At 46.8% G+C, this 14,669-nt stretch overlaps 1 protein-coding gene across 1 annotated transcript in view; it reads left to right on the forward strand.

Moving 5' to 3' along the window:
* Positions 1–13,638, forward strand: part of nup214 (nucleoporin 214) — a 159,804-nt gene extending 146,166 nt beyond the window's left edge. Inside the window, 3 exon segments of the mRNA XM_085965133.1 lie at positions 1,965–2,107; positions 5,506–5,536; positions 13,334–13,638. Coding sequence (XP_085821259.1) covers positions 1,965–2,107; positions 5,506–5,536; positions 13,334–13,370 — 211 coding nt within the window. The 3' untranslated portion in view covers positions 13,371–13,638.
* The last annotated feature ends 1,031 nt before the right edge of the window (positions 13,639–14,669 follow it).

The raw sequence follows: 14,669 nt of genomic DNA on the forward strand, positions 1-14,669 counted from the left end.
GGCTTGCAGGCCAGACGCATCTGTTCCGCGGGGGGGGGGGGGGGTGGAGGAGTCCGGGGAGGGAGGTGCGGGCAGGCAGCCGACGGGAAAGCGGCCGGCCGCCGCGCGACCTTAATGCGCCGGCGCTAACTCGGGGAAGACTCGGTTGCCAGAGTCTTAGTTGCGGCTGCCACGGGCGAGGCGGCCGCAACTGAATTTCGGCGCTGGGGCCCGTCGTCATGGCAACCGGGACGCTGCGCACACCGATGACGTCATCGGTGCCGGCGCAGCGCTACCGGCTTAACGCCGACGGAAGGGCCCCACTCAATTTCCCAACTGGCCATAACTCCGGCGCTAGGCCCTCTAGCGCCTCAAATGCGGCGCTAAGGCTACTCAATTTCTAGGCCAGTGTTTCTTGTGCCTGTGAATTCTACTGCCAGGTTAAGGGAGCTGGATTTCGTATCTTCAATGTAGATCTAGTTCACAGACACCAGTCTCCCCTGGATTCATAACCAAACACTCAGCAACGTAAAACGCTTAAAATCTGTTCAATCCATAAAAGGCTGGCAGTTATTCCTGTATATAGAATCGTAGAATGATGCAGGTCAGAAGGAGGCCATTCGGCCCACCATGCTTGTGCCGGCTCCTTGAAAGAGCTATCATAAGAACATAAGGAATAGGAGCAGGAGGAAGCCATTCAGCCCCTCGAGCCTGCTCTGCCATTCAATAAGATCATGGCTGATCATCGACCTCCTCCACTTTCCCGCCCGATCCCCATATCCCTCGATTCCCTTCGTCCCTTTCCCCATAGTCCTGCAAATTTTTCCCCTTCGAGTATTTATCCAATTCCCTTTTGAAAGTTGCTATTGAATCTGCTTCCACTGCCCTTTCAGGCAGCGCATTCCAGATCACGACGACTCGCTGCATAAAAAATAAATCTGTATTACTAAATGCACTAGGTGTGGAGATGCCGGGGTGGACAAATGTAAAAAGTCACACAACACCAGGTTATAGTCCAACAGCTTTATTTGAAATCACAAGCTTTCGGAGCGCTGCTCCTTCTTCAGGTGAAGTGGAGAAGGAGCAGCGCTCCGAAAGCTTGTGATTTCAAATAAAGCTGTTGGACTATAACCTGGTGTTGTGTGACTTTTTACATAAATGCACTAGAATTGGGAAAGAAAGGTGACCGTCGATGAATAAATTGGCATCTTTAAGCCTTTCCTTCACAGAAGGTTTCTTCAGAGTGCAGGATATTTGGGCCCATTATTGATTGAACTGACCCACCTTGTTACCTCTGTCGTCTATCACTGCGCGCTGCTGTCAATTTCAGTTCTGCACGTGAAGACTCGTCTGTGTGGCTGGCTACAGTTTCCAGCCTTACTTAATTGGATCAGTCCCCTCATAAAAGCCGTGTAGCAGAAACTGAAAGCGCCAGTCAAATGTGCAGCAGGCCCGTCGGCACCAGTGGAAAGAGCAGACACATTAATGTTTTTGGGCCGGCCCTTTTGTGAGAACGGATAAAGTGAAAGATAAACTGTCATTGTCGTAGGATCAGAACGCAGGAGTGGAGTGGAGCGGAGTGGAGGAAAACTGATGCACAGAATTGGTGGAATGACCCCAGAACCTGAGGGCGATACTTTCACCCATGCTTCCTCTCGTTCTTTACCCTCCCACCCCAACATTTTGTTCTGATTCTTTTAAAATGCCTGCTCATCTTTCACTGTTTTCAGCCCTGATGAAGGGCTGTCTGCCAGAAATATTGACGGTCTGTTTTCTCCATGGATGCTGACTGACGTGCTGTGTAGTTTCCAGCATTTCCGTGGCCCAGCACATTGGACGCAGCAGAAGCTATGGCCCCGTTGTGTGTAGGGCTTCCCACAATACCCAGCTGCGTGAACCCTGACTGCTCCCTTTATCTCGCCTGCCTTTTAAGCGGTCAGTTGTACGTACTTGCTAACCAGTAACTTTTTTTCTTCTTAACACAGCTTTGGAAGCAGTCCCAATGCACAAACGTTCGGAAACCTAACAGATCAGCCCAATGCAGCTGCTTTTGGATCAGTTCCCCAGCAAACACCTGGTTTTGGCGCACAAGGGACCAGCTTTTCTGGCTTTGGGTCCAGCGGAGGAGGTACGGGCTCTCGTGCTTCTGGCCGCGGTTAGGTACAGCACAGAAACTGGCCATTCGGCCCAACTGGTCCACTGGCGGTGTTTATGCTCCACACGAGCCTCCTCCCCACCCTACTTTATCTCACCCTGTCTGCATCTCCTCCTCACCCTGTCTGCATCTCCTCCTCACCCTGTCTGCATCTCCTCCTCACCCTGTCTGCATCTCCTCCTCACCCTGTCTGCATCTCCTCCTCACCCTGTCTGCATCTCCTCCTCACCCTGTCTGCATCTCCTCCTATTCCTTTCTCCCCCGTGTGTTTAACTAACTTCACATCTATGCCATTCACCTCAAGCGCACCTTGTGGTAGCGAGTTTCACATGTTAACCACTCTCGGTAAAGAAGTTTCTCCTTATTGGATTTATTAGTGACTATCTTATATTGATGGCCCCTATTTCTGATCTCCCCCACAAGTGGAAACATCTTCTCTACGTCTACCCTATCAAACACCTTCATAATTTTAAGACCACTATTAAGTCACCCCTCAGCCTTTTTTCTAGAGAAAGGAGCCCCCGCCTGTTCAGTCTTTTCTGACCGGCGTAACCGCTCAGTTCTGGTATCGTCCTTGTAAATCGTTTTTGCACCTTCTCCAGTGCCTCGATATGTTATATGGAGAGCAGAACTGTGCACAGTACTCGTGGTCTAACCAAGGTTCTATACAAGTTTAACATAACTTCTGTGGGGTTTGGTATTGTATACAGCTCCTCAACTGGGCGCTCCTAGGTTGTGAATTAGTTCTGGTAAGTGAGTATTCAGAAAGTCTGAACTTAACCCGGGGTGCGGACTAGCTCTGACCCTGCCAGCGTGTAGCCTTGCCCAAATGTGAGAAACATTCTAGCTGTTTAAGTCTCTTTAACATGCGCACTTAAAGGACCATGCACTTTTGAAGCTAGCTTGTTTTCTGCTGAGGTGTAAATTTATGTACAACTCAATTTTTTTTTTTTTAAAAAGGACTAGCATTTATATATCACCTTTCACCACCTCAGGACATCCCAAAGTATTTTTCGAAGTGTAGTCACTTTTGTAATGTAGGAATCGCGGCAGCCAAGGTCCAACAAACAGGAATGTGATAAACGACCAGATAATCTGTTTAGTGATGTTGATTGAAAGATAAATATTGGTCCAGGACACCGGGGATAATTCCCCTGCTCCTCTTCAAAATAGTGCCACGGGATCTTTTGCATCCACCCGCGACAGCAGACGTCGGTTTAATGTCTCATCTAAAAGACGGCACCTCCGACAGTGCGGCGCTCCCTCAGTACTGCACTGGGACTGTCAGTCTAGATTTTTGTGCTCAAGCCCCTGGAGTGGGAGCTTGTACCCACGACATTCTGACTCAGGCGAGAGTGGCTACCCACTGAGCCACGGCTGACGCTTAATTGAGTGAAAGGGACGTGAAGACAATCTGGAAGATTCAGCTAAAAGATAGCAAAATACTGCGGATGCTGGAAATCCGAAATAACAACAGAAAATGCTGGAAAAACTCAGCAGGCCAGGCATCATCCGTGGAGAGAGAAATAGAGTCAACGTTTCGGGTCGAAACCCTTCGTCAGGACTGAAAAATCACAGGAAATGAAACAGATTAAAAGGCCAGTTTGGGGGCTGGGAAATGGGGATGAGAGAACAAAAGAGAAGTGAAGAGACATTAAGAGGTATTCAAAACCAGACGAGATGGTGATAGGACTAGTGGAGACAAAAGACGGCTCTAGATTAGGTGTGAAATGCGTTGGCAGAATGAGAGACAGCTGCCATGTGGGAGAGAGAAAAAGGGGGAAGGGCACAAAACAAAGGTGTGGATAAAAAATATATATAAAAATGTAATAGGGGCCGAGGTTATGATCTGAAATTGTTGAACTCGATATTGAGTCTGGAAGGCTTTAATGTGCCTAATCGGAAGATTCAGCTGTTTGTTTCAGCCCCGTGACACTCCCATTCTGCTGCACAGTACAAAGCAGCTGTTCATATTCCAGTGGAGTTTCTAAACTTGCTGCAGTAACTTTGATTTGAAAAGGATTGATCAATAGTTCACAGATCAGTAATCGGTATGAAAAGCCTGTGGCACATCTGCCAGGACTTAGTAAAGGCAATCTGGCGCTCTGTAAATAATAGCTGTGACGTAATCACGAGAGCCTGTATTTCACCGAGTTTCCCTGTCGTTCAGGAGCTGTAATCACCTTTTACCCTGCTTACTTCAAAATAGTGCCGTAGGATCCAAGCTGAGAGGATGTTTCCCCTGGCTGGAGAGTCTAAAACTAAGAGGCATCGTCTCAGGATAAGGGGTCAGCCATTTGGGACTGAGATGAGAAATTTCTTCACTCAGAGGGTTGTGAATCTTTGGAATTCTCTATCCCAGAGGGCTGTGGAGGCTCAGTCGTTGAGTATATTCAAGGCTGAGATCAATAGATTTTTGGGAATCAAAGGATTGGGCAGGAAAGTGGAGTTGAGGTAGAGGATCAGCCATAATCTTATTGAATGGCGGAGCAGGTTCGAGGGGCCGTATGGCCGACTCCTGCTCCTAATTCTTACGACGCTCCCAGTGTGGTACTGAGGGAGTGCTGCACTGTTGGAGGTGCCGTCTTTCGGACGAGACGTTAAACCGAGGCCCGCGTCTGCCCCCTCAGGTGGAAAAGATCCCATGGCCACTATTTGGAAAAAGAGCAGGGCGTTCTCCTAGGTGGCCTGGGCCAATATTTATCCCTCAACCATCACAAAAAATCAGATGATCTGGTCATTTATTTCATTGCTGTTTGTGGGAGCTTGCTGTGCACAGGTTGGCTGCCACGTTCCCTACATTACAACAGCGACTACATTTCATTGGCTGTAAAGCGCTTTGAGACGTCCTAATATAATGAAAGGCGCTGTATGAATGCAAGTTTTTTTTTTCTTTTATATTTTAAGTGATTTTAAAATTCTCATCCTTGTTTTCAAATTCCTCCTTGGCCTCACCCCCTTCCTATCTCTGTAACCTCCTCCAGCCCTATAACCCCTGCCCTAGACCTCTGCGTCCGCCTATTCTGGCCTTTTGAACATCCCCTATTTTAATCGCCCCACCATTGGCGGTCGTGCCATCAGCTGCCTCGGTCCTAAGCTCTGGAATTCCCTCCCTAAATCTCTCCGCCTCACCACCTCTCTCTCCTCCTTTAAGACGCTCCTTAAAACCTCCTTCTTCGACCAAGCTTTTGGTCATCTGCCCTAATATCTCCTTGTATGGCTCTGTCGATTTTGTTTTTGATAACACTCCTGTGAAGCGCCTTGGGACGTTTAATTATGTTAAAGGCACTGTATAAATATTAAGTTGTTGATTGTTGGGTCGAATCTATTCAAGGCAAAGCTAATTTCTCTTTTGATTTACTTATTTGTAGGGTTTGGAAGTGGTTTTGGATCCACGAATCAGTAAGTAATGAGGCTGAAAGTTCATTTCTAACTGATACCAGAACCTGGAACCGTATTAACCCTTGCCCGCTGAACAAGTCGGACCGACAAAAAAATGTGGCCAGCCCTTTATGGGTTAAAAGACATTTTGCCCAGTTTTACATTCTAGATGATGCCTTGACTTTGATTTTTGGATGTGCTCGTGTATCTGTTGTTTTCTGTATTCCTGCTGTAAGCGGATTGTTCTGTTGTTCTCATGCTACTAAATTCAATAAAGGATTAATCAGCGGAGGAATACACTTTATTACACAAACAATGAGCAGATGGGAAGCTAAAGGACTTGGAATCATTCTCATCTCATTTGATTTAAATCTCCAGGTTGTTGTTAGAGGGATAGGTGCAGCCCTGACTAAATTTCAAAACTCTGGCTGAATATATCTCTTGCTTACATGGTTTATGTACAGGTTTAATTTTGATTTTGTGATTATTTGTTCGAGAGTTCTGTGGTTTTCATTTATTTTTTTCTTTTGCGCACAGCAAGATCCCACAAATAGCAATGCGTTAAATGACCAGATAATCTGTATTACTAATGTTGATTGAGGGATAAATATTGGCCAGGACACTTGGGAGAAATCTCCTGCTCTTTGTCCAAATAGTGGCCATGGGATCTTTTATGTCCACCCGATGGTTTAAGGTCTCATGCGAAAGACGGCACCTCCGACAGTGCAGCACTCCTTCAGTACTGCCCTGGGAGTGTCGGCCTGGATTATGTGCTCAAATCCATCAGAGACGAGAGTGCTACTGCACTGAGCCACAACTGGCACCTGACATTGAAGTGATTTCGTTGCGGAGTGAAATATCAAAGACCCTTCTGAAACCTATTTCCAATCTGAATTGCCGGCTTGCGTATGAAGTGGTTAGGTCCCTGCCGAGAAAACCCTGCCAATGAATTCCTCCAAATGAGAACACGGTTATAATAAACTTTGGATCTATAGCAAAATACTGCAGATGCTGGAAATCCGAAAGAACAACAGAAAATGCTGGAAAAACTCAGCAGGTCAGGCAACATCTGTGGAGAGAAATTTGAGTTGATGTTTCGGGTCGAAACCCTTTTTTGAATTTCTCTTCACAGATGTTGCCTGACCTGCTGAGTTTTCCCAGCATTTTCTGTTGTAACTTTGGATCTATATTTGGTTGCAAGGCACAATTTTTTTTTTTTAAGGGTTTGTGATTTTTTTTTAAAACTTGGTCCCTAATTCCAAGTTTGACTTGGGTTGCAGTCACAGTGGGAACCCCTGCTCACGACAAAACTTTCCCGCCAGGCTGCGCAATGGCGCAGTCGTCTGGAGGTCTCGGGGCACCCCCATCGCTGGCTTTTCAATGGGAATAACCACACCTACACGGAAATTTGAATGGGCCGTGCAGCCAGTTAAAGGGCCCGCGCACCGGGGAACATTGTTCACGAGCCACCTGTTGGTAATCATGCTGATGTTTAGTTCAAATCGGCATGGTGAGCTTGTGCACGAGTGTACTCTGGTGGCTTTGATCCAAACAGGGTGATCAGACCCGTCTATGCAGAACCCAGCACAGTGTGACAAGGTGCCAGAGTTAGAATACAAATTAAACAGATCCCCTCACTCCATGCACGTAGTTCTGCTCCCAGATTTATTATTGAATTTCCTTCCTTTGGTAAAATAAGTGCATTCAACTTGTTACAAAATGCCAGAAACTGAGCTCACTGTTGAATGACGTGAGAATTGTGACAGGAATAATAGCTTATGTACAAATGTCTCTATACTGGGGAAATCATAATAGGCTCCCAACGCAACTTCCTTTGCATTTGGACATGTGCTGGTGTCCACCCTCTCCCTTCTAACTCTGGCCCTCTTGTTCTGGCATTGCTACTTTCTGGTTGTAGAAGCTGCTGTTAACTCAAACTATCCATCAGTTCGGGAACTTCTGCAATCGTCAGTCTGGCCATTTAACCGGTTCTTGTTCCCTGGTGAATGGGTCTCTCGAGTTCTGTTCTTGGCCTCTATGGTGAATCATTCCACCGTTGCCATGGACACTGCCAAAGCCTTTGGCAAGTTGCCTGTCACTTCGCTTCGAAGCGAGTTGCCGTCATGTGCCGATATACTGTCTGCTCATTCACAGAATCACACAGAATCACAGAAACCCCACAGTGCAGATAGAGGCCATTTCGGCCCATCGAGCCTGCACCGACACATATCCCACCCGATCCACATAACCCCTACACCAACACATATCCCACCCTATCCCCGTAACCCCACGTATTTAACCCCCTAACACTAAGGGTCAATTTATCATAGCCAATCAACCTAACCCGCACATCTTTGGACTGTGGGAGGAAACCGGAGCACCCGGAGAAAACCCACGCAAACACGGGGAGAATGTGCAAACTCCACACAGACAGTCACCCGAGGCCGGATTCGAACCCGGGTCCCTGGCGCTGTGAGGCAACAGTGCTAACCACTATGCCACCGTGCTATGTTGTAGTTGATGACTCATCCTCTGGCTTGTCTGCCCACTGACTCAGCAGCTCCCCAGGGCTTCGATCTTGCTGATGGGGTTAGAGGATGAAGTAAGGTGGGAGGAGGCTCGTGTGGAGCATAAACACCGGCGCGGACCTGTTGGGCCGAATGGCCTGTTTCTGTGCTGTAAATTCTATGTAATTCTCGCCAACCATTCCTTCACATCAGTGACCTCCTACACTCAACATCCACTTCATGCTGTTGCTTCCACTCTACACCCTTCAGATCGCAAGCCCTTGGCGCACACACATTCGAGCCCTCTTGCAGTGAACTGATTATATCACCAAATCTTAATCACGATGTGTTGCATTGGGCCAGTCAAAAGTTTGTTTCTTTCAATTCCTGAGGTGCCATTTCTTGGTTTCACACAAGCCTAACCTACAGCTCCCACCCCATGCCTTTGACGCCATGCTTAATCCTCCTCCATCCAACACCATAGTTTGTGACCTCAAACGGGACCGTCTCCTCGCCATTGTTGCAGCTGCTTTCAAGAAGCTCTCCTCCCAAACATGTTCTCCTAACTCTCTCAAATCCATCCAAGATGTGAATACTGCTCCCATAATCTGAGGCGGCTTTTGCAGCACGCGTCACATTTCTGGATAGAATCCAAAAATAAGTTTTGTCTTCTGATAGATGAACCCTCTGGCACCCGGAGCCTCCACACCACTCTGCATTTCTGACTCCCTCTCCTTTTTATGTCTTTATTTTACCACTATTCTGGTCACTGCTCTGCTGGGCTTGCCCTCGTTGTTTCTTCTAAGTTCGGGCTTTTAACACTAGATCTTGGGTCACTGGATCATCGCTTCATGATTTACTTCATTTTCTAGTTTAGTCTTTTCTCCCTTGATGTTGTCCAATACTGTGTCCTTCATCTTTTTTTCTCAATGGTGAAAAAAACAGCTAATTTTATACTGGCCAGTTGGGTCTGAGGAACGGCCCTAAGTCTACATGCCGGCGAGATATAAGAATGCAAGTTTATGCTCCACACAAACCTCCACCCACCCCTCTTCATCTCACCCCATCAACATATCCTTCTATTCCTTTCTTCCCTTGTGTGTTTATTCAACTTCCCCTTAAATGTATCTATACTATTCGCCTAAACTACTCCCTGTGGTAGCGAGTTCTGCATTCTAACCACTCTATAGGTAAAGAAGTTTCTCCTGAATTTCTCAGTTCACCCATCACCCCTGTGCTCGCTGACCTACATTGGCCTCTGGTCAGGCAACGACTCGATTTTAAAATTCTCATCCTTGTTTTCAAATCCCTCCCTAACTCTGTAACCTCCTCCAGCCCAACAACCCTTAGAAATCTCTGCGCTCTTCCAGTCCTGGCCTCTTGTGCATCCCCGATTCCCATCGCTCCACCATTGGTGGCTGTGCCTTCAGCTGCCTGGGCCCTAAACTATGGAATTCTGTCTCTAAACCTCTCTGCCTCTATACCTCTCTCTCCTCCTTTAATACGCTCCTTAAAACCTACCTCTGACCAAGTTTTTGGTCCTTAATATCCTATGTGTCTCGGTGTCAGATTTTGTTTGTTAATCGCTCCTGTGAAGCATCTTGGGACGTTTTACTACGTTAAAGGCGCTATATAAATGCAATTGTAGTGTAGTTGTAGTAGTGAATTCCCGATTGGATTAATTACTGACTGTCTTATATTTATGGCCCGTAGTTTTGGTCCCCCACCCCCCTACAGGTGGAAACATCTTCTCTACGTCTACCTTACCATAATCTTAAAGACCTCGATCAGGCCACCCCTCAGCCTTCTCCTTTCTAGAGAAAAGAGCCCCAGCCTGTTCAGTCTTTCCTGATAGTTATAACCTCTCAGTTCTGGTATCATCCTTGTAAATCATTTTCTGCACCTACTCCAGTACCTCTATATCCTTTTTATAACATGGAGACCAGAACTGGGCACAGTGCGCCAAGTGTGTCAGACATTCAAAACCCACAAACTGAGATTTAGTAGATTCGGGGGTAAAATTGGCAATTTGGTTGGGTTTGACATGGAGGGGAAGAAGGCTTTTTAGAAAAAAAACGGTACTTGCCCACGAAAATTGGTGGAAAACATTTGCACCAAAACAGACAGACACACGGTTCAGAGAATGAAACTCTGCTCTTTTATTACAAATATTCACTGCATTATGTAATACAGCCTACTCGATTCAAAGCTGCTCAATTCAAACAATCCAATTCAGTTTTTTAGACAATAGATTCCCGCTTTGCTGTGTTATTGTTGTTTGATCCTATTGATCAATCATAATTTTTTTTTTAAGTGCGGAAAACACTTCGTTATCATGAATAGACAGCAATCCTAATTCATCAGTGACTGAATGGTGAAACCACATCATAGACGTTTAAGGCACAAAAGGAGGCCATTCAGCCCATCGTGTCTGTGGCGTCCAATAAAGAGCTCTCCAGCCTAATCCCACTTTCCAGCTCTTGGTCCGTAGCCCTGTAGGTTACGGCACTTCAAGCGCATATCCAAATACTTTTTAAATGTGATGAGAATTTCTGCCTCTACCAGCCTTTCAGGCAGTGAGTTCCAGACCCCCACCACCCTCAGGGTGCAAAAATGTTCTCAACTCCCCTCTAATCCTTCTACCATTTACTTTAAATCTATGCCCCCTGGTTATTGACCTCTCTGCTGAGGGAAATAGGTCCTTTCTATCCACTCGATCTAGGCCCCTCAATTTTACACAGCTCAATTAAATCTCCCCTCAGCCTCCTCTGTGTTCCAAAGAAAACAACCCCAGCCTATCCAATCTTTCCTCATAGCTAAAATTCTCCAGTCCTGGCAACATCTTCGTAAATCTCCTCTGTACCCTCTCTAGTGCGATCACTTCCTGTAATGTGGTGGCCAGAACTGCACGCGGTACTCTAGCTGTGGCCTAACTAGTGTTTTGTACAGTTCAAGCATAACCTCCCTGCTCTTGTATGCCTCGGCTAATAAAGGAAAATATGTCCACTTGGGTAGATGTTCCAGTGACAACACGTGGCAGATAACCAGGAGAGATGCTTAAAATACTATCAAACCCCTGCCCCCAGCCCTCCACATCCTTTAGCAGGTATTCCCTAGAGGGGAGTGCTAGCAGATGTGGTGCCCTTTCTCTTGATCCTACATCACTGCTGCAAGATGTTGTAGCCAGCTGGTCATGGACTGTTGCACTGCCCGGAGAGTGCAGAATTACAATTAGCCAGCGCACGACAGAACAAGAAAATTGGCCTTTAACCAGCCTTGTACGCAATAAGATTGATTGAACCGCGATCGTCCCTTTAAGTTCTGGGACCGTGTGGTGATGTGAAATGGATTAGGCTTTCCATACCCCCTCAACAGTTTAATCTGACCCTTGAAAACTTGAAAAATCTTGTGTTATCAAAATACCCAATAAGGTAAAACAAGTTTCTGATTGACTGGATTTTGTTGGGGGCAACACACTGCATCCAACTGTCAGATTATTCTGAGTAAAATGTGGTTCTTTTTTAAGGGAGAGAATGTTAAAAATCGAAATCTTATTGCAATGAGTAGATGAACTGAATGGAATTTTGATGCGGGTTATTTATAATTGTACGATGTGTTTATAAAAGTCAGGAAGCCCCTGGATGTGATCCGAAATGTCATTGTGCTCCCCTAAAGGTGCAGAATCTAAAGAGCGATACAGATCCCGATCGCTGGGCTTTGCCCAGTTAGCTTACCTCAGTACTAGGGGTACTAAGTTGCCCAGTGAATCCCCCTGACTCAGGCAAAGGAACATCAGCGGTCACCCCGTGAGTAAGGGGCCGTCCATATTTTAAACCTAGTAAGGGATCGTCTACTTTTACACCCTGTGATTAAGGGACTGTCATGATGGTCACCCAGCGAGCTCCCCGCTGGGACGGGGTGAGGGGAAAAAGGACATCATTTCTATAGCGCCTTTCACGACTTCAGGGTGACCCAAAGCGCTTTACAGCCAATGAAGTACTTTTTGAAGTGTAGTCATTGTTGTAATGTAGGAAACGCTGCAGCCAATTTGCACACAGCAAGCTCCCACATACAGCAATGTGATAAATGAGCAGATAATCTGTGTGAGATTTTGGTTGAAGGATAAATATTGGCCAGGACACCAGGGTGCGCTCCCCTGCTCCTCTTTGAAATAGTACCGTGGGATCTGTTACGTCCGCCTGAGGGGGCAGACGGGGCCTCGGTTTAACGGCGCCTCCGACAGTGCAGCACTCCCTCAGTACTGCACTGGAGTGTCAGCCTGGATTTTTGTGCTCAAGTCTCGGGAGTGGGACTTGAACCCACGACCTTCTTGACTCCGAGGCGAGTGTGCTGCCCACTGAGCCATGGCCGACACTGTACAGAAGGTGGTTGGGTATTGGAGGATGTGTCTCCCAGTCACCGTGGTCTCCTGGAAATTGTTTGATCGCCTTTGCAAGGGTTGGAGAGGAATTTCTCGAGAGTTTTTCTTAAATTGGCCTACGTTTCCCCCCCCCCCCCCCCCCCCACTTTGCCTCTCCCAGGAGATTGCGTGACTGGTTGGTGGGCAGACTTGGTGTCCGTGTTTCACCATGACCGTATTGGACAGGCTCGAGGGACCAGCTGGTCTTTTCCAGTCCTTCATTTTCGTACATTCGTATTATGATTGGCGATTTGAGCAAAGTAACAGGAGAGAGAGTGAAAACAGCAGAAAGCACGGGAGCTTTCTTTACTTGTCCCATTACCATCTCCTCTTGCCTTGCACCATCATCCCTTTTGTCTTTTAATCTCTCTTGCCTTCCATCATATCACAGACCTTCCCTTTTGTTCTTTCCTCCCCTCCCCCCTTTCTCTGCCTCTGCACTTGCTTAAATCCTGTAAAATATCTCTCACCTTTTCCAGTTCTGGCGTTCCCTGATGCAAGACTTGCAGCGAACGAAACCCTTGCTCATTTCCTGGAATGGTACAGCACAGACGGAGACCATTTGAGCACCTCTATTAAATCTCCCCTTCACCTTCTCTGTTCCAAAGAGAACAACCCCAGCTTCTCCAGTCCCTCCACATAACTGAAACCAATTTACGCCCAACTGGGGTTTTGTATGTCAACACGGACACACAAACAGCAGCATGAGTTTGTGTAATGTCTTTAACTGGGGGAGGGGGGCAGAATAAAATCATTCCCACCCATTGAACTAGCACCGTTACTTGAATGAATGAACAATTCGTTGCAGTCGGTTGTTGGGCTGCTTATTGGCAGCTGATACAGTGAGCGAGTGTATTTAATTCTGCCTCAATGCTTTTTTTCTTCTTTCAGGTCCAGCCAGTCATTCGCCAGTGGATGGAGGGGCTGAATTCTATGCAGCTTTCTTTGATTTTTAAAAAAAAATCTATATATACATATATATATATAAATACATATACATGAAAGTGACAACATGGTAGCCCAAGAGGTGCCGTGGGTGGTGTGATTTACAATGAATAATAATTGCAAGTCACTGGTCGCTGTGCAGAGTGAGATGAAATCGTGCTCGTTACTTCGGGAAATTGCGTGAAATGTCTTTGTCACATGATGTCATGTCAATGCCGTACTTTGTCAAATAAAATTCTATTTTAACTTTGGCTTCCCTCCTCGCTTCTTGTCACTGCGATCCAGCTGAAGGTTTAACCCTTTATCCTTTTCCGTCTCCCGCAGTTGCCACGTGCCGTTTTATTCCCAGGCCTGCGTGTTGCTGAAGCTCCTTCCACGGTGGGCTATGTCACCCCCCCCCCCCCGCAAACCCCCTCTCCTTTCCCTGACACCATTACCAAGATTTTTGCGATGATCAGCTGCAGAAATGTAAGTATTTGCGCCGCTCCCTCACTAAAAGGAGGAACTTGCATTTGTGTACAGCGCCTCCTCGGGACGTCCCAAAGCTCTTTGCAGCCAGTTGGTTGCTACGTAAACGCCATTACAACAACAACAACTTGTATTTATATAGCGCCTGTAACGTAGTAAAACGTCCCAAGGCGCTTCACAGGAGTTTTATAAGACAAAAAATTTGACACCGATCCACATGAGATATTAGGACAGGTGACCAAAAGCTTGGTCAAAGAGGTAGGTTTTAAGGAGTGTCTTAAAGGAGGAGAGAGAGGCGGAGAGGTTTAGGGAGGGAATTCCAGAGCTTAGGGCACAGACAGCTGAAGGCACGGCTGCCAGTGGTGGAGCGATTAAATTCAGGGATGCTCAAGAGGTCAGAATTAGAGGAGCGCAGAGATCTTGTGGGGGGGTTTGTGGGGCTGCAGGAGATGACAGAGATAGGGAGGGGCGAGGGCCATGGAGGGATTTGAAAACAAGGATGAGAATTTTTGAATTTTGATTACGGAGGCAAATGCAGCAGCCATTTTGTGCTCGGCAAACGGCAGTGAGATGATCGAGGGTTGAGGAATGAAGGTTGGTCAGGACACCTAGAGAGAACTCCCTCGCCTCGTGTCTGGGTCTGTTGTAGACCAATTGATGTATCATTTGACTACCAGGATAGCCAACCAGATGGACCATGGTCTTATCTGGCATTTCCCATATTCTGATATAACGCAAGTTACTGAAAACTTTAATATCTTTTCATACTTGATTGCCAGCCAGAAGGACAGACCATCGAAGGAAGTGCGGTGGA

This window comes from Somniosus microcephalus, chromosome 23 (assembly GCF_052327205.1).
Source record: "Somniosus microcephalus isolate GS21.2 chromosome 23, FLI_Smic_1.0, whole genome shotgun sequence".
NCBI classification, from domain to species: domain Eukaryota; kingdom Metazoa; phylum Chordata; class Chondrichthyes; order Squaliformes; family Somniosidae; genus Somniosus; species Somniosus microcephalus.